The sequence below is a fragment of the Stylophora pistillata genome, chromosome 9 (genome assembly GCF_964205215.1).
Source record: "Stylophora pistillata chromosome 9, jaStyPist1.2, whole genome shotgun sequence".
Lineage (NCBI taxonomy): Eukaryota > Metazoa > Cnidaria > Anthozoa > Scleractinia > Pocilloporidae > Stylophora > Stylophora pistillata.
The window spans coordinates 25,550,461-25,570,200 of NC_142527.1; the positions used below are offsets into that span (position 1 = coordinate 25,550,461).

The 19,740-nt window shown below is 37.0% G+C and overlaps 4 protein-coding genes and 1 non-coding gene across 8 annotated transcripts in view; 2 read left to right on the top strand and 3 right to left on the bottom strand.

Moving 5' to 3' along the window:
* Positions 1-94: 94 nt before the first annotated feature.
* On the top strand, positions 95-3,338 carry LOC148724042 (uncharacterized). Of its 3 annotated transcripts, none has more exons than XM_088732387.1 (4): positions 95-468; positions 954-1,023; positions 1,649-1,694; positions 2,118-3,338. In XM_088732387.1, the coding sequence occupies exons 1-4, from the start codon at positions 330-332 to the stop codon at positions 2,394-2,396; spliced, it is 534 nt and encodes a 177-aa protein (XP_088588513.1). In that variant the 5' UTR covers positions 95-329; the 3' UTR covers positions 2,397-3,338. The 3 variants fall into 3 exon arrangements, with proteins under 3 accessions (XP_088588513.1, XP_088588514.1, XP_088588512.1); XM_088732388.1 differs by lacking the exon at positions 95-468 and adding an exon at positions 592-803 and having other exon boundaries at positions 2,213-2,351; XM_088732386.1 differs by lacking the exon at positions 95-468 and adding an exon at positions 606-803.
* LOC111343387 (uncharacterized) lies at positions 2,733-9,647 on the bottom strand. 2 transcript variants are annotated; one of them, XM_022950555.2, is made up of 10 exons: positions 9,520-9,632; positions 8,793-9,049; positions 8,569-8,713; positions 8,326-8,485; positions 8,073-8,223; positions 7,278-7,413; positions 5,685-5,864; positions 5,083-5,174; positions 4,562-4,634; positions 2,733-3,852 (listed from the first exon to the last, which is right to left on the bottom strand). In XM_022950555.2, the coding sequence occupies exons 2-10, from the start codon at positions 8,877-8,879 to the stop codon at positions 3,752-3,754; spliced, it is 1,125 nt and encodes a 374-aa protein (XP_022806290.1). In that variant the 5' UTR covers positions 8,880-9,049; positions 9,520-9,632; the 3' UTR covers positions 2,733-3,751. The 2 variants fall into 2 exon arrangements, with proteins under 2 accessions (XP_022806290.1, XP_022806291.1); XM_022950556.2 differs by lacking the exon at positions 8,793-9,049 and having other exon boundaries at positions 9,520-9,647.
* On the bottom strand, positions 7,790-7,871 carry Trnas-uga (transfer RNA serine (anticodon UGA)). The gene has a single exon. It is a non-coding gene; the product is annotated as a tRNA-Ser (tRNA).
* Positions 9,648-10,567: 920 nt separating the features above from the next.
* Positions 10,568-16,567, bottom strand: LOC111343388 (uncharacterized). Its single transcript, XM_022950557.2, has one exon. It carries the CDS (start codon positions 16,468-16,470, stop codon positions 12,766-12,768), a length of 3,705 nt encoding a protein of 1,234 aa, XP_022806292.2. The 5' UTR covers positions 16,471-16,567; the 3' UTR covers positions 10,568-12,765.
* A 2,458-nt stretch (positions 16,568-19,025) lies between these two features.
* LOC148724043 (uncharacterized) overlaps positions 19,026-19,740 on the top strand; it is a 14,885-nt gene continuing 14,170 nt past the window's right edge. Inside the window, exon 1 of the mRNA XM_088733192.1 lies at positions 19,026-19,113. The gene's annotated coding sequence lies outside the window, so the exon portion shown is untranslated. The remainder of the gene's footprint in view (positions 19,114-19,740) is intronic.

A 19,740-nucleotide genomic window follows, 5' to 3' on the forward strand; every position in this document is an offset into this window, starting at 1 on the left:
CTTTTACAATTTTTTACCGAAATAATAATTATACAACTCAATTGAACTGTGTTAAAGCAACAGTTATGAAATATGGGATGTCTCTTTACAAAATAATTTTTTCTAGAGAGCTTTCCATCAAGCCGCGACTTTGTTCACTAGATCCAATTTTCTGCCCCGCGCAATTAGTTGCTCAGATATTTTTAACACTTCTTAGCTTTTGGGCAAATTTGTGCAAACCATTACATTTTAGAACGTAGTGTTGCGTAACTAGAGTGACAGGCTGCTCTCACAAATCTGACCCACAATACATTGCGTGATCATTTAATAGACAGCAGCTCAAGTTCATTATGGCTGGACGAATTCTTCCATTTTGGGTAGCAGTGTGGCTCTTTATTTCAAGTATTATTGTCACGATCGACGCTTTGTTTGTACTTTTACGACCCCATTCACTACCAGATGGAAAATGGAACTTCCTTTTTGAGCCATGTAAGTATCTATTGCATGCACCGATTCATCCAAGTCACGCAATTTTAATCGAAGTTACCAAGGATATTGCGTGCTCAACGTGAAGTTTTCATGGCCTCGCGACGTATTGCGTTGCGTGACCAGAATAGAAAACGTTACCCACGCCACCTTGCGCAAATTCCCGGGATCAAGAAAACTAGATCGTTAGGTATAACAGATGGCGGGGCGAAATCTTCCATTTTGGGTCGCTGTTTGGCTCTTAATTTCAAGTATTCTTGTCACAATCGACGCCTTGTTTGTGATTTTGCGACCCCGCACACTACCGGGAGGAAAATGGAACTATCTCTTTCCGCATTGTAAGTTGTAATCTTTAAAAAAAGACTGAACTATGACTCAGCTAAAAGTCACGCAGAGAGAAGAAACGGTTTGATTTTGTTTTCAGTGGCTTGTTGTATAGCGCAGTTATAGGATCAAATTTATACATACTTTGATTTTGTTTGTTTCAGACAATATTTACATCCACGTCGACAAAAGATACGCAGATCTGAACGACACATTTAAATATGGACAAAGCTTGTGAGTTTTTTCAACGTAATTACAGTAGAATGACAGTAGTACAATAATCTGGCGAGCTCTCCTGGCCTGAGCTTGACAAGCATAGTTTTATTGCTAATCTGCCTTAACATTCTAGGGGAGACTACATTTAAAGTATTGGCAAGATTGCCACGACGATCTTTAGGACTCAAGCATCAAAAACCTGCCTGTTACCACCCCTCGCTCTCCCTTTTAAATGTCTTGAAAGGAGATGGTGCACATATATATGGTGGCCGTTCTTTTAAAACACGTCATTCATTTTATTCTACTTTCCCAAATGACACAAACTGAACACGATTATTGGAGACTAATTAAGGAGGGTATGATACCTTTCTGAATAATTGTTTACTTTTTGTTATTCTAAATTATATTTATTGTTATCATTAATCTTTCAAATAGGGTCTTTAGAACAGTTCTATTCACTAAGTGCCATGCTATGGTATTTGTGGTATTAGAGGCAGTGACTCATTTTAGTTCCCTCTTTCTCAATTCTCTGATCCACCCCAGTTGGATTCTTTTATTTTAGATTCAACTTACAATCTTACTCTTACTCTACATAATTATTATATTATTGCACCTAATATTTTTCCTTTTACTCTTATCTTAGCATGAATCTGGCAGAAATGTGTCTTAACATCATTGCTCTAATAATGGTAAGTTGTTTTGCAGTTATTTCTCACTCATAAGAAACAACAAGGGTGTTTCTTTTTTAAATGATGGAACTCCATCTTCCCTATTTTATTAACCCTCTACAGTCTAACATCAATGTGTACATTCTCCATTTTTGTTCTCTATATATTTCCTAAGGTGCTTACAAGGAGAATTTGTTCAACAATCAAAAGTTTATTTGGTTGTTGATCTTATCCTCAATCTATTCTTGTGACCTTAAATGTGTGATTCAGGGGTGCATGATATTGTAAAGAAAAATTAGATGCTAGTCTCTCTTGAGGATCAAAAGGTCAAGAAACGAGAAAGAGGAGTGCTTATGGAGAGGTGCTTATTTGCTATTCTGGCAATGGGGTGGAGGTATTTTTTGTGGGAAATTACGTATTTGAAATTTGTCTTTTTTCTCATAGTATAACAAGGGCAAAGTTGGACTATCAGTGCTGGTTGCTTTCATGGTGAGCACAATGACATTTTCCAAAACAGTTTTCTATTTCCTTGTCTCTAGTGAGTTGTGTGGTGGACAACACTTTGTGAACCACAATGACTGGAAGTCTGCAGTGTTTTTATACATCATTCCAAATGGTATCTGGATAGTTGTTCCCTTTCTCTGTATGGTGGCCACAGGAAAGATCATAGTGGATTGTACAGGAAATGGACAAACATCAGGAAAGAAAACAAAATCTAATTAGATAGGGAGTGTTACATTGAAAATACCATTGATATGTGTGGTAATTAACTTTAATGTGGTAATTCTGAGAGTGCTCCTAATAGATGTCCAACATACAACCTACTGATTAGTACTTTGGAAGGTCTACCACTGAGCCTTAGGAAACTTGTGGCAGGCTAGGCTGTTTTACTAGGTCTACGGTCACTGACAAACTTCCTGCATACTGCTGGGATACGAATGTCAAAGTGAAATGCTTCTGCACAGTCAATGAAGGTGGTAAATTTATATTCTAGAGTGCTGGACTACCTATCTTTTGGGGGACAATTAGATAAGTAGATAACTACCAGGAACATCACTGTTTGTCATCACTCTTCTTTTATTGCTTTTGTTAAGAAATTAGAAATTCTGAAGTACAGGGCTCGACACTAACTTTTCAACTTACTAGCCAAGTGGCTAGTGACATCTTAGTTGTTTTTAGATGTTACGACTATTTCAGTCTGTTTACTAGCCAAACTGGGTAGTGGAAATTGAAAACCACTGGCCAAAACTGAATTTTTACTAGTCTGTGGCTAGTGGGCTACCATTAGTGTCAAGCCCTGGAAGTACATGTACTGAAGTTTCTTATTTAGTGACAGGTATTCTTTTTTGCTGCAACAGTTACCAGCATTTTGTAGTCACACTACACTACTAGCACTATCAGTTTTAATAAGCTGTTTTCAAACTGTAAAATCAACTTAACTCAGTGAACAATTAAGCTGAATCAAGACAAGGTATTTTTTTAAATCAAGTGACAGCATGTAACATGAGGTTCTAATTATCTCGGGAGGTAAGTAAGAACCTCTTTTTAACTGTAGAGCATCAAACAAATACAATAACAGTGTGTTCACTGCATGACATAGAGAAATGTTACATTGAATTTCCACTTGTTTTAAATAACTTAAAATCAATAAATATTTTTCATTTATTTTTTCACGAGAAAGCTTTCACTTTCATCAAATGTACATTTTAGTCTCTTAAATTAAGGATCTGAATATGCACTGTAATGAAAGAACTCTCCCAATTGAACATCCAAATAAATTAAAATATATAAAAAAGCTGCAAGGACTTTCCTAAACAACAACTTTGTTGTTTCTTGTTTATCACTGCATCACTTAGTTAAAGGATTGTCAGTAATCTTCCTGGACTGTAAGAAAAAAAAGTTAAGTGGAGACATAACTATTCACATTGCTTTGAATTGTGAAGAAAAATTTACCACTTTTTACAACAATTGCAGTGGATTTATAATAAAAGAAAATTTCAATGATTGTTGCACTGGAATAAATCAACAAACATTTTCCAGATTTCAGCAATGCATTATTTCTTCTTGAGGAGGCAGTTTTACACAGGACCTGTCCACTGTGAAAGCCACTGTGGATAATGATTCTCACGCCTGTCTTTTGTTGCTAAGCTCTGTAATTTTTGCATCAAACTTTCCCTTTCTGTGAGTGAGGTAGAGAGTACAAAGGTTTTTGGTCAATATGTCAACAGTAAAAAAAATATTTAATCAAAAACATATTTGAAATAAGCTGTCCAAAGTCTTTGCCACTAAGGTGAAAGATGAGTCTTTTGGAGATGTACTTGATAATAAAAGGATCAAGTTATAAACAACTGAAATTATTTTAGAAAAATGTTGTTGTTTATTGTGGTTTTGTAGATAACTGAAACTTTTAATCATTTATCTCATAATGTAGAGTCAGACTATCCAATGTATTGATTGCAACATTTCAACTGCTAGCATTCATCAGGTGACAAGGTCAAATTTTTTTTTTATTTATTAAATAACTAAAATAATTGAATTGTTTTTTGGTGGGAGGCGCGGTGGCCTCATGGTTAGTGCGCTCGACTCCGGATCGAGTGGTCCGGGTTCGGGCCCCGGCTGGGACATTGTGTTGTGTTCTTAGGCAAGACACTTTACTCTCACAGTGCCTCTCTTCACCCAGGTGTATAAATGGGTACCGGCAATTTAATGCTGGGGGTAACCCTGCGATGGACTGGCATCCCATCCAGGGGGGAGTAGAAATACTCCTAGTCACTTCATGCTACAGAAACCGGAGTTAAGCACCGGCCTAATGGGCCACTAGGCTTGTAAACAGACTTTACTTTTTTTTTTTCACTTTTTGTCAAGCAAATTGTTTGGCAGACTCTTACCATGTGGCTTTGCAGTTTTTAAATACTCATCCAATGCTGGAATTGCTGCATGCTGGTAATTTTTTGATTTTTCCTATAAAATTGAAAGAGTTATCAAATAAGATTAGATTATCCTTTAATGACATTTTCATAATCATACAAACCACTCACTATTTCCTTTTATATGCATTCTACATCTTTTTTTTTGCTGCAAAAATGCATTCCAGACAAGGAATATTTCAATAAAAAGTACAAAATATAAGGGCCCCTATCATTACTATTTATATAATCTTATGGTTATTTTCTTTCAACTTGCTTGATATTATTTTATTTTGTTTAGTTTTGATTATTTTGGATGTGCTTGAATTGACCATTTGTTTTTGCCAAAGATGGTTTCATAGGAAGCACTTCAAACTTCAGTTTAAAAGAAAAAATGAACTTAAACACAAAATTTTGAAACATAAAAGTTAAATTACAGTTAGTTCAATTAGGCGTTTGCTTCCTGTGTGATGATGATGTCATCAGGTTTTAACAGCACTGACCTTAAGAACCGCAGACTTGTCAACATAATCTCTTGAGTAATGTGTCTGTCCATAAAGATGCATTTGCGGAGAATTGTAGGATACTGTAGGAACTTGACAAGTAAAAGGAAAGAAAAAATGTCGAACCCTTTCACTCCCAGAAGTGATTAACATGTAAGCTCTCTCAATGATATCTGTACATTATCCAGCAAACAGGTAATGAGAACAAACTTATCAGGGAGAAGTTGCGACCTTGATCTAACACCAAATTCTCATAACTGAATTACAGGAGAGGAGAATTAACAACTAGATCTTGTGAATTGAAGGGTTAATTGTCCTGAACAAAAATAAAAAATAATTATATAATAATCCTGTACAAAAATAAAAGTAATGATCTTTTTTATGATGGTCATGATACTAATAATAAGTACCATTGATAATACTATTTTTAAAGGTACTTTGTTTATAAGATGCAATGTGTTGTAAATAACAATGTTAACTTTGTCCATCTTTGAATTTTTTTTTTGAATTCTGTTCTTTTATAATACAAAAGTATCTTGAGTGAATTCCACAGCTAAGAAGGAAAATTATCAGAAGACAATGTCATGCTTTGCCTGACTTACCTGCACCCACAGCTGGTTTATACTTGTTCCTGTTGCACCCAAAACGAGTAAAGTTTGCCGACAATGTGGGCCTTACAACAGGTACCTGATAACTGTACCGGGATGTGGAGTCCAGTGTATTTAGAGGTTTGTACAAAGAGGGAACAAGATCTCCCTCAAACACAGTACAAATGTTCACCCCTTAAAAAATAAAAAGGAGAGGACAAAAAAGCTGTTATGCTTTGTTAATAAATGCAATATTGGTTCTGAAACTTTCGAAACAGACAGCAAAACTTTGTTGAATGATTCAGTAATTAATGATGTTTAGCAGTCTGTGTTTACATTTAGATTAAAAAAAAGTTTTGGTTTATGATATTTTTACTGATATGGTTCTATATTTTAACATGATTTTAAATTCTATAATTGCAGTAGCTTAATCCTTTAATTTCCAGAAGTGACGAACAGGTATCTTCTCACTATTAATACCCCTACATTATATGCTGCAAAAAGCAATAAGAGTACTCAAAGTAATCAGGTAGAAGTTGTTATTTTGATCTAACACCAAATCAAATTATTGTAACTATAATCCACAAGGAAGTGAGTGGCAACTGAAGGGGAGAATTAACAGAGATTGGTAGTTAATTAAAAGTATAGGTAATCGTATGGGGCCGAGTAAAATTAAGGATTAATATCACGTGTGTTTTCGGAAGTTGCTGAAATGGCCCGAGTCACACAGCAACGAGGAAAATTTCTGCAACTTCCGAAAACACAAGTGATATTAATCCTAAATTTTACGAGGAACCATGTGATTACTTGTTTATAATATAAGGGGGAAAATGTTTTCTTACTGATCTCGCGCAAAACGGGATGCCATTGTTACAAAACAAAGAGAAATTTGTTTACCTTGGCAGCCATTGCTAAGCGATTTTCAGCCAATCATTTTCAAGTAATTCTGCCCGTGGCAATTACAAAAGTTAAGAAAAAAATTCCCTCTGTCTTGACCAATCACAATTCAGTGATTTTGCCCCTTATATGATAAAGGGTTAAGACTGATCCATACAGTTATAAAGTGTGACTTCACATTTGAGGCCACAGGCTGAGGGCAGCCTTTGCAAGAACTAGTTCACAGTTTTCACTAAAACAGACCTCCCAGAACAAGGGAACTTCAGGTAGAATTTTTAACTAGAAGTAGCCAAAAAATAAGACAACACTATACACAATGAAAATCTACTCTGGTTCATTGGCAACACAAGAAATCAAAATAGTAAACCCTGCCACCAGAATATAACCACCAGAATTTTTTTCCTCTTTAATTCTTAAAAACAGCATGGTGGTGGGTTCCATTTTCCATCAATCCCAAGACTTTTTCTGCCAAAAACTTTTTCAAAAATATTATACTGCAAAAAAAAAGTAACCATTTGCTAAATTACAGATTTAAGCAAAAATAAAAAGTGATCAGTTTCACATAATTTTTGTTGCATCTTTTCTGTATGTTACTGCTCATGAATTACTTCACAGTTATTCTAATGATCTGATTCTCACCCAATCACATTAGTGTTAAGAAGCCATATAACTAATTGCACTGTAGGCTTGGACTTTTGGCCTTATAATTACCCTGTGGAATTCCTGTGTAATCACTCTGATAGGTAGATTTAAGTTCATCTTTACACACTTCATTCATTGCTTCTGGGTCAATCTCTTCACAGAGTACTGATGGAAATCGGCTTGCGAATTTCCATGTTATGAACGCCTTGGGAATCGAAACAAAAAAATTTATAAGAAGAAATGAATATTAAGACTTAACTGGGTCAAGCTTGAATTAACAGTTTTTGCTCGATTTATCTATTTAAACAGAATAAATCCCAAATTCCAAGCAGGAAGATTTAATTTTTTAATTCTGCTTGATAGTCTGACCATCAAGCTTAGGTAGGCTTTTTAAAATTATAAATATCTTCTGTTTTTATGAAGAGGTAAAAAGTACATTTAAAGCTAATCAGCTGCGAATTAGGTTCCCAATTAATAAAGTTGAGAAACATGCGGAAAATATGAAAGCTGCTGGTAAATCATTGGAGAGACTTTTGTAAATGTAAAAGAAAATAACTAATAGTAAAAATAAAAATTGTATGCGCTGCGAGCAGGATTCGAACCTACGCACGGAAACCGTATTGGATTTCAAGTCCAACGCCTTAACCACTCGGCCATCGCAGCTACGCGTTCGTAACTAATGCTAAAGAATCTACCAATTGGTTCAAGAGGTTACGATGTCGTTTCGTTGACTAATTGTTACCCTTGGAATGAAAATTATAGAGCAAATCAGCTTTAACAATTCGTAGAATAACAGCTGCATTAAATGCAAACGTTTCTAATCGTTATTTACTCTTAATTTAAAATAATCTCCCCTATTCCTACCTCGGAGGGGTGCGGATTATTGCTTCTGTTACCAGATGAGCTACCCGTGCGAATTCCCTTTACTTTTTTATCGTTCTTTGAACTAAAGTCAGTCCGATATGTTGTGGAACTGTCGCTATTTCTGCTTGAGAATATTTTGGAAGTGCTTGGTCTGCGTAAAAAGAGAGAACAATGAAACTAAACGAGGTTCACATTCCGTTGCTAAGACACCGCATTTTGCGCAATTCAAACATAAAATGAAAAATCCCTTTACCTTGCACTCCTTGCCGGCGGACCAAAATTTCCTCCGAATTCCCTTTTATTAGTGGTCATGTAAAACAGCTCCGGGTTTTTCGTAGAACTGTGTTTGCTCTTCTCCGGGAAACGAGTGCATCGTGGCGGCACGCTCCGTGGTCGCGCGGGAGACACCGGAGCTGTGGGCGAAGAATAATAACAACAAATTAGGTTAATACATTTTCTTTGAAATTCTAAGCCTATCACTCTAAGAGCTTCTCACCTGTTGAATACCACATTGCTGGATCTGATGATACTCCAATCTTCTCCATGAGTTCTATGCACCTCTCTTTATCAGCGTGAGTTCCCGAAGGAAAATACCTCGCGATGTTGTAAGCGAAGCCGGGTGTCACTACAGATTCGTCCAGCTGCGCAAAATGCAACATGAAGCAGTCAGTTGCTGTGATCAGGCCTGGTGAAACCTGTCTTTAATTTAAGCTGTATTACCTGACACGTTTGGTCGTCGCTCCAAGCGCGCTTAGGAGGATGTGGGATAGGACTCCCAATTTGACGTGACGCCATTAGTGAAGTCATAACTCGGTCGCTTTGAAAAGCGGAAGTGGCTTGGAAATGTTTCAACACCGGAAGTTATAGCTTTCGCTAAATACGACAAACAAGCGATTTCTCATCTTCTTTCCTTTCCAAATTTTGTTTCTTGTTTTTGCTTTTATGGCAAGACATTAAGCTAAACCACGTTTTCGATGCTAATCAGGAGATATTAAAAAGATTAAAAACAAAATTTACTGCCGTTTCACCATCCATAAATTTCCAGTTCTCAATAAATCGCTTGAAAAATGACAAATAAGAAAGCAAGAAAATGACAAAAAAATTTTATTTGCATTTTGCAGCCGAAGTGTTACTGTTTTCTTCTGTCTTTCAATGCCACATTTTTTCGCAGACAGCTGTGTCTATTTTAGGCCACTTTAGGAAACCTACTTTCCATCAAAAACACCTTTCCTTGGAACTTCATTTTGCAACCCTTATCAAACGAATAATTTTTCTAATCAATCGCAGCGATAAATTTGTTTCTGACTCTAACAGAAGCTATCAAACTACTTGAAGCACGACTCGTACGTTGCTATGCAAATCACGGTACGGGTGTAATTAAAGGAAAGCTCGCCCTTATCCTCACTGAATAGTGCGGAAAAAAAATGCTTTTCAGTGAATTACTTACTTTTGGCAAGACACATGTACTCGAACCTTTCACTTGTGTCATTTTTGTTTCGCAAATAGTAGAAAGAGCCAAAAACTCTTTTAGTCGTATCAAGAATGTTTGGATTTGAAAGATAGCTAGCGATATCACTAAGCAGAGCAATTGACCGCGGGGCTACCAGAATGTGATTGGCTTAGACATCCATGCAGACTCTGGGAAGCTGCCTCTTTGATCTTCTGACGTAATTAAGTGTGTTAATTATAGAATGTTTATCAAGGAGCCCGCTACGAGTATTGTTATAAAATGCGAACGAAAACTTGCCAAGATATTTTTTTCGATTATCCAGCAGCACGTCTTTTACATCACAAAATATCAAATAAACGAATTACTTTGACTCGGCGCCAAAATCACGAACACCCCTGCTTAATAATAAGCTTGAGGCGAACAATTATTCCGCCTTTTTCATGGGGGGGGGGGGGGGGAAGAAGGGAAACTAAAAGATATTAAGATATTTATGAACGTGAAGATTTAAAAAATTTTCATCGCAATAAATATGAACCTTTAGGAAGTCTGGAACCTTAAAATGCAGAATAATGATAAATTGTTTCGGTTTCAAATAATCTGTTTACGTGATGGTGGGCGGGGGAATACGGAACCGAAGACTGGGTCGAGTAAATCAGAAGAGGGTTGGTTAGAAGTCCACAAAAGAAGTTTCATCAACTTTACACCTTCTTCAAGCTGCATGTTGACAAATTTCTTCAAGCTCATCACTTGAAAATTTATTTAAAAACTATCCCACTTCCTCTAGCTTCAGAATAACTACATAGTTTGATTATTTTGATTTGGTTTGTTTGGTTTTTGTTTGTCTTATTTTTGTTCTTGTTGTTGTTTTGTTTTCTTTCCATTAATCCTTACCAACTTCAAATTCCGAAGCCTCTCTTGGATGTGTACAATATCAGTGTGGATAATTTTCAGAAAGTGAACATGAAACAGACAAATGGAGGGTGGACTTTGCAAAAAAATTGATTAAAAATGCCATAACAGAGGTGAAAATAAATATTCCTTTAGACATATTAAAATGCTATTTTAATTTTTAATTTAAAGATTACAATGCTATTTTAGTTAAAGAAAAGAAAAAAGCCTTAAAAGTCTTGCTTTAATACATCATAAAATTACCAAAGATGTACCGCAGATGATTATCTGGTAACTTCCCACCATTAATTAGCCCTTTACCTCCCATGAGCGACCAAAAGACAATTTCTCCTTACAATATCAATACAACATTAAGCAGACAAGTAATGAGAATAAGGAAAAAGGAAAATCAGGGGATTATCAGTTGATCCAATACTAAATTCTCCACACTAACATTATATAAGAACTATATGGCAGATAGTTGAGAGAATTGCAAATAAGATCTTGGAAGTGAAAAGGTTAATACACTTTCCACCAAATAGGTTGTGAGAATAAGTAAACTTAACAGAAATAAACTACCGTCTCGCTTCAGCAACAAATTCTTTTACAAGGATCTGTGTAACAACTAGAAGTCAGAAATAGGAATGATAATGAAACAAAAGAATTCGACAGTACAATTACAAATGGTTGCTTTCAACAAATACAAAGATATCCTAGGACTGTGTTTATTAAAACCCTTCAACTCCCACAAGTGACCAAGACATAATTTCTCCCTACAACATCAATAGAATATCAACTGGCATATAAGAATAAAGGAAAATATCAATAAGGGGATTACTCAATTTGCTGATCCAAAACCAAATTCTCTGAACTGACATGATAAGAATTACATGGCAGACAAGTAAGGAGAATTTCTAATGAGATCTTGGGAGTGAAAGGGTTTTAAAACGGAATCCCTCATGCATTATCTTTAATAAAAATGTTATACTATACATTAAAGCCTTAAAATGTATTCAGAATTTCACTGATAAAAATCAACTAACCTCTTCTCAAAAAAAAAAAATTATATTAGTTTTTTATATCATCTTAGAGGCACAAAAAATTGTTCATAAAAATACATTTTTGATTTGAAGGTATTTCTCTTTATCATTAAGGTCTGATCAGCAAGTAAAAAGATAAATACACAAAAAAGAATAACACATTTCTATAAATAAATTTTTGACTTGAAGGTATTTCTCTTTATCATTAAGGTCTGATCAGCAAGTAAAAAGATAAATACACACAAAAAATAATAACACATTGCTCTAATTAAATGAAAAAATATTTGCTAAGATGCTGATAAATTTATTAACCAGCAATGAAAGATCACACTCACAGGCTTATTGCCCCTTGAAGTTGTGTAGTGCTGGGTGACTTTGTCCATGTTCAACTCACAAATCCCTTTCTAATATGATTACAAACATGAAATACACAAAGAAAACCAGAGAAGTACAAATAGATCATTTCATCGTAACTGTAGGACTCTATGAAATGTCTGAAAAAAATGATTAGTGAATTATTGTCACTTTTATCTTCATTGGTAAAATTAAATCAATGTAAAAATTAAAATACAGTTATTTTTGGACAATGACACATCTTTCTATTATTCTGATGGGCTCTCCAAAAAAACAAAAAAGAAAAAAAGAAAATTCATTTCCTCTGTCATAATAAAATAATCCCAAGGTCTAGCAAAAAGTAAAACTTTTAAGATGAAGTCAGCAATAAGTAGAGATAAAAGCATCTGGTAAGTATTATTTTTCCAAGCCCATTTCATCCACAGTCTAAAATCTTAATGATTGAATAAAAGCTTTCAATCCGCAGAATCTTCAATGAGGTGGTTGCAATTCTATATTCACAACATGAAAATGGCAAAACTATTTTTGGTCTCCATGTTGCAATTATAATTCTGATACCTAACATCTTGTTTAATTTTTTTTTTTTTTTTTTTTAATATTTCAGTCATCATTACTTCTTTTTTGTATTTTTTGACAAAAATGTTTTACTAGGAAAACCTTCACGTTACCTTGCCTTTTGGCTATCACATTACACCAAAGCATAGCTTGGCACAATTTCTAGCCCTTTCTCAGATCTGGTCTTCAATACAGTTAGTTTCTAAAAGTTTCTAGCAATCAGTCCAGGGCATAGTGTTGCCTGCAAATAAATGACCTCATAAAAATTAGATTCAATACGGAGTACTGTGGCTCAACTCCCAAATTTTTCACCCTAGTGAAGCTCCCTGATATGAGCAAAATCACTAAATTGGAGTGTGATATTTAGTTTCTCAAACAGTTTGACCAGTGTATGAACATTATGACTCTAAATGGGCTGTGCATGGCTTTGACGAGTACTTTCAGTAGAAGAGGGAGATTCTGGTACCATTCGTTGGTAATCAAAGTCCAAGTTCCTTGGACAAAAGAAATTCCATCCATAATAGCAGACAAGGCAGAGAAGGTAGGCAAGTGGGACATATGCCAAGACATTGACAGTTCTCTCTAGCCAAAGCTGAACAGAATCCGAGGCATCACTGATGATGCTTGAACTGAATATGACAACAAAACACAAGTTTGTGAGAAGCACAGCATCAAGAGTATTCAACCAGTTGTAATTTGCGTTGCCATTCCTGTTACTCTTATACGGCCGAAGGTAGAGGCAGATCACCACAATTATGACACAAGAAACCTCTAGGATAGATCTCTTCAAAGGTGAGAATGGAAAAAACAGGGCAATAAACAAGATGTAAATGCGGCAGAGGAAATAAAATGCAGCAAACCACCTATATCTATCTTTGAAGCACTGTTGGAAGGTGTCAAAAAATAACCTGAAATTGTTCAAAAATTGAAAATGCCGCAAGAACCAGGGAGTGAATAACAGAACCAATGGTACAAATATGATGAAAAGGATGAACCACAGGCAAGCAATGATGGTAAATGGCAAGTGTGTCTTCCAATCTCTTATGAAGTCGATGTTACCATCTGCATAGAGCACCCATCTTCCTTGTATGGGAACATAATGAATGATGTTGCAAGAAATCATTGTAACATTTGTATAACAGAGAACCAATAGGGTGCACAAGGCTTGAGAAACGTTCCTATTTATGTAACAAGTAGGGCGGCACTTTGCAATCTTGGCCAAAATAAGAAGTATCAGAAGAACATACGAAGGAAGGATATAATTAACACCAAGTTTTTGAAGGTTAGTCATTCCTGAAAAAAAACAAGTTCCAACGCCTTTGACTCTCCAATTAGCGATGCCAATAACAAATTTAATAACTCGGTCAAGGTATTGTCCCTTTTGAAGAAGAAATGAAATTATTTGGTAGGAATACAACCAAGTATTGAGGTATGTAGTGAAGATGTCTAACTGGATACGAAGCACCACCAATACCATGAACAGTGTCACTATGAAAAAAACCGGAAGAAGCCACAGATCGGTGTTTTTACAGTCATGTGAACAAGTTTCATTTCCTAACATAACAGAATACTGATTTTTGCATGCTCCACATAAAACACTTGAGCCATTGCGGCCTTCAACACACAGAGTTCTGGAGTTGTATTGAAAGCTTGCATCATGTTTAGAAAAGTTGCAATAACCTGGTGGACAAGGATATGTAATGAAGTCACTTTCATTTTCCTTTAATTTCCCCCCCCAGTATCCTCTTTTTAAGAACACATGTTTGAAATCAGCACTGCACTTTGAAACACCAGGCTCTTTAACTAAACAGATACAATTGCGCCTACCATCCTTTTGTTTCAAGCCAGGGTGACAAGGTTGTAATTCTATTGGCCTAGAGGAATTTTGGACAACTCGACCTGCAACTGTACTAGCTTGCACTTTGAACTTGCTACGCACCTTTCCTAAAAGATGCAAGTTGTTAATTTTGGATGACTTGCCTTGAATGAGAAACAGGTTAGAAGTTGTACCAAGTTTCACATCACCACCACCACCATTGTTATCAGTGATAATTAAGTTGACAATGCCAAATACTGTGCTATTTTTTTCATCAATAAGTTCCACAGAAGCATTAAAAACCTCACTGGGAGAAACCCTCCATTCACTATCATGGAGTTTTATTTTCACAGGATCTGTAGAGATCTGTTTTTTAGGGCTCATATCATCTTGATACTCAATGACATTGTGCCACTCAAGAGTTTCATTATTTATACGAGGTTGTCCAGCTTGGCGACATCCTTGGAGAGTTGATGCATAAACAGAGTTTCCACCGCCACTTGCCAAAGCCTTATTCCCCTTAAAAATGACCTTGGTTTTCCATGTGGTGACTCCCTCCAGACTGAAGGTGTTGTTATAGGCAATAAAACATGGCCGAGTATTCAGCTCAGTTGTATGAAATGCCACGACAGGTGGACCAGAATCTCTAACATAGATAGCTCCTCCTTGCTGCAGTGCAACATTGTCAAAAAAGTTAAGGTTACTGTGTGGCATTAGCATTATAACTGAAGTGCCGTACAATCCCAAAGCACCCCCCTGTCCACCCGTATTGTTTCGGAAGGTAACATTACCAACAATGTGTAGCATAACATTCTCGGTCACCATAGCAGTACTGTTATTAGAATCAATGTTTACAACTCCCTGAAAGATGACAGGGATTGAGTACGAATAAATTGCTCCTTGACCAATGACATCTCCGTCCTCTGTCAACACAATTGGATTGTTAGTGATATTGCAGTCTTGAAGAATAATGCTGTGAACAAGCCTAGGTCCCTTTGAAGTCAAGTCCTGACTACCAATGATAAGTGCACCACCAGCAAGGCCAATGGCAGATCCCATTGTTGCCCTGTTATTGGTCCACTGACACTTTGAGAAATGGATGTGGAGGCTTTTACTGTTCTCTACTTTTAGCAAAGAGCCAATTCCATGATGTGAGACTCCACCACCAAGAACCGCACTGTTATTTGTAAACAAACAGCCCTCGCTCATCACTTGGTTTGGAAGTAACTGCTGATGGTCACTGTTTGCTATTGTACCACTCCTAATGGCTCCGCCTGCGTAAGAGGCATTATTATTGATAAAATGGCAATTCTTTACCTCAAGTGTGTTGTTCTGCACTTCATCTTGAAACTCGATGAAAATTCCCCCTCCCCAGAGAGCATGATTGTCTTCAAAATAACAGTGAGTTATCTGAATGAGGTTATTTTGTGCCACACCTTTCACAAATATTGACAATCCTCCTCCCCTTCCAAAGGGTATATGATCATTCCCATGTGGATTGTCGATAAAAGTTGAAAATCTCTGATCTTTCGCAAGGTTGTCTCTGAATATGCAATTGTGAAAAGTGTAAACGCTGTCACTATCAAATGTACGCGGTGTTTTCTCAAGATCGGAAGGAAATGCCGACATTTTGGTTTCGTTTTTGAGGGTAAACTCGATGTAAACACCACCTCCAGCAATCGCTATATCCTCCGGTGTGGATTTGAGTGGATGATTGCTTTCAAACCGGGAATGCGTGATGCGGACTTCACCTCCCACATCGTACATATTCAAGCCAATCCCAGGACTTTGAACAACACTACAGTTATTTACAATCACATCCTTGCAATCAGAAAGATAAACAGCCGATAGGAATGGTATTCGAGCATAATTTCCAAATGCTTCACCAGTTGTGCTGTTATGCAAACCTCCACAACCACTAAGCGAAATTCTTTCCAACGTAATGTTTTCGCTTTCTACGAAAGAGAGACTTCCGTTTTGAAAACAGTCAACGAATACAGCTTCTTTGTCTCCAATAAGTCCAATCTCTCTTAAGCCAGTAAAGTTGAAATGTTCCGTTAGGTTAAAGGAATATTTCTCTGATCGTAGCCGCACAAACGTTGAATTGGACATATGTTCCAAAGCGTAATTCAAGGTTTTACAAGGAACTGTAGTTTCATTCCAACACGTGCTGTTGTCTGCTCCATGAACTTGAGAAACCTCAATAATCTTCACATCTGCACGCGACGAAAGAGTAGAAGAACAAGGTGAAATGGAGACGGCGATTAAAAACAAAACAAAGTAAAACAAAAGCATTGTGTTTCTAGTCGCTCCCTTTCTTGATGCACAAATTTACAAGAACCTTTGGCCTTTGTTCGTCGAACGCGAACGATTCCCGTTGTGTATTTCAAGGAAGTACGTTATGTAACCCCAGCTGAGGAGTCGCCCCGGAAGAGTTGAAACACACTCCTCCCTCCCCCACCCCAACCTGTACCCCGCGTTCCTAAGTACGGATAAATTAATTACGGCTTTGCAAAAAGAGTGCGTCTTCATCAGGAGACCGTCAAAAAGTTTAAAAATAATAAGTTCTAAACAGATAACACATCACACTCGTGAAAAGTGAGCCATATGTCTTTTTTACAAACTCACCTTCTAGACTCCAGGAAAAAGTAAATAAGGAATACCTAAGTTTACACGAGCTCTCCCCCCCCCCCCTTCTAAATAGTGATCGATCCTGTAGGTCAAAACCTTGGAGAACGACTAAGGGTATGCTTTATTTCATTCGAAGAGCAATTTTTTACCCTTCTCTAAGCTAATTGAATTGCAGCCTTGCGCACACTACCTGAAAGATTTAAGTCCACTTAACCGTCACCATATTCCAGAGTATTTATGACCGACTAACTCATTGCCTTACATGTTTTTTCGCAGCAACCTTCAGCAAAAATGTCAAAAGTATCTTAGATTGCATATGCCTTAAAGTTCACGGTAAAGCTTGCTATTAGAGAAGCTTTAGATACTGCGATTCCTGGATTACGAAGTGTACTAGATTTCGCTGTAGTGGTGAAGAATATCTGTAATGGTGAATGGGGTAAAGGACTCAGTAATAAACATGCTGTCTGCGATTGGATGCCTTGGAACTCTTGAAGCATTGACCTTTACGATAGATGCATTGGGACAAGCTACAAAGGAGGCTGTTGCTCAAGCAGCTAAAAAAATTGCCCTGTCAACTGAAAGGAGGTTGACGAATGGAGTTGGAACAAAGCAAGCTTCAAAGGATTCGGCAAAGGCTGTTGCTCATCAGCTGCAAAAAAATTGCGCTGTCAGCTGAAAGAAGGCCGCGCAACCAATGAAGTTGGAACAAACCAAGCTTCAAGGGATTTGGCAAACATAATGGTTAATGAAATGGTCATATATGAATGGTTGAGTCATATATAAATGGTTAAGTCATAAATAATGGTTAATGAAATAGAGACCGTTTCCGTGATTGCTGTTGGCGGATGCGTAGTCATTAAAAAGAGCATCTCGGTGGTCTGGCGTAGAAGTGGACAATTTTTAGCCGTTAGGACCGTTAGTGGACAGTTTTTAGCCGTTAAAAGTTAACCGTAAAAAATTTTCCCCAATAGGCACAATTAACGGTAGCGTAAAATTTACCTTTCTGCCACTATTGTTGTGGATTTAAACATTGCCCTTATGTTGTGGCATTTTCTGAATGTAATACATAATGAAAATTGAAAATATTAACCATCATGCACGCAGCAATTATTCGGACATCTGTTGTTGCGCATGTCTGACGGTGCTGGAGGAGAGGTTTTTCTTCTCGTCACAGTCATGGACAGTGCAGAGGTACTCTTACGTAGAGATTGTCGCTTGACTAGTACTTGACGCATGCGCACAACCATAGCAAACTGAGATATGGCTGCACGAATGAGAAAGGCCCGACGTACTTTTGTCGCGTGTGTGAGGTATTGGTAGAGCCACATTCTCGTTCTGAAAGGTTACGTAAGGCGTTACAGTGACGTGTTCGCCAATCAGGAGATAAATATTAAAGAGGACTGAGGGACAGAGAACTGCCAGACCGAGGCTATTTTAAGGGAGTCATCGTTAAGATTTTTTTTACAGTATTTGTACTACAAGTTTTTTTTTTTTTCAAAGGATTTATCAGAACTGAACCAAATGTATGCTTTGTTACAGTTATAAAGGTTGACTATTAGCCAAACGGAGACGTCTCTGTCACTATGAAGCAAACTGGGTGTTCAGCGTTCAGTAGTGTTTTATCAGTTAAAAGTTTCATTGCCAGCAGCTCTACTTATCCTCGACAGTAAACTTTGATATTTAGAGGTCATAAGAAACTTAAGCAAATATAAGTTTCGTTACAGTTATGAATGTTGAGTTTTAATCTACGGGATGTCTCTGTAATTACAAGTCTACGGTTGTTTTAGCGTTCTGCAGTGTTTCATCAGTTGAAAGTTTGTATTCAACAGATTAATGGTCTTAAGAAACCCAACCAAATGTATGCTTTGTTACAGTTAACTGAAGGTTGAGTATTAGCCAACCGGATGTTCCTGTAATTATCAAGCCTACGGTTGTTCAGTATTCTGTAGTGTTTATCAAAGTTTGTGTTAATAAGCAGCTGTATTTACCCTCGACAGCATACGTTAATATAACATAAAGTGACACGGGTGAAGGTGTAGTCTGATCGTCCGGGTGAGTGTAGTCCTGAGAAGGACTGTTGTCGGTGGTAGTGACTGACGTTTCGACAACCTGTGCGGAAGTCATCATCAGAGTCAAGTGAATGATTGTTGACACGGGTGGGGTTGGTCACCGGGCCAATCATCGGGCCATAGTTTTGTTTGGCTGAGCCAAATAAGGCCATAAAAGGGGAACTAATATCACGCGATTTCTTAGAAATAGTTTTGGTCGGTCGACTTCACCCAAAACTCAGAAGGAGACAAGTTGAAGGTAAAACGATATCTGTTTTGTTAACATAGCCATGTCAGCTTAGGTTAGCATTGTTGTGTGGATCATTTAAAAGTTTCTCTGATTACTTCACTAGTTTGAAGATTGCTGCTCGATCCAGAAGATTTGAAACGCAAATTCGTGGTGCAGGTGGTGCATAGATTTTGTTAAGCATGTACAGTCGAAGTACAAAACGTACCAAAACTTTTCAGCCATCAAGCCAAATTACCTTGCTTAGATGTTTTTTTACTCGATCACCAATTCTGTCTCTGTTTTGGAAAGCTTGATGATGTAAAGCTTCCTCTCCATAGCTTGTCTTGTTGATCTAAGACACGAAGACATACGAGGAAAATTTGTTTTCTTTCTTAACTCGAGTTTCATATCTCTAATCTCGTCCAACGCTACTGACGAATCGAGAAAGGGATAAAAAGTGGCCGTTAAGTTATTTTCTTTTCTTTCGAGAGAGCGAGAAAGAGAGACAGAGAGAGAGCGACCGTCAGAGAGACAGAGACGATAAAATTTCCGAGAATTTGAGAATTTTGAATTATTTGCATATTGCATGGTATACAATTGTTTCTTGTGATCTTAGTGTTCTCTGGAGCAGACGATGTTTCACAAAATTATTGGTAT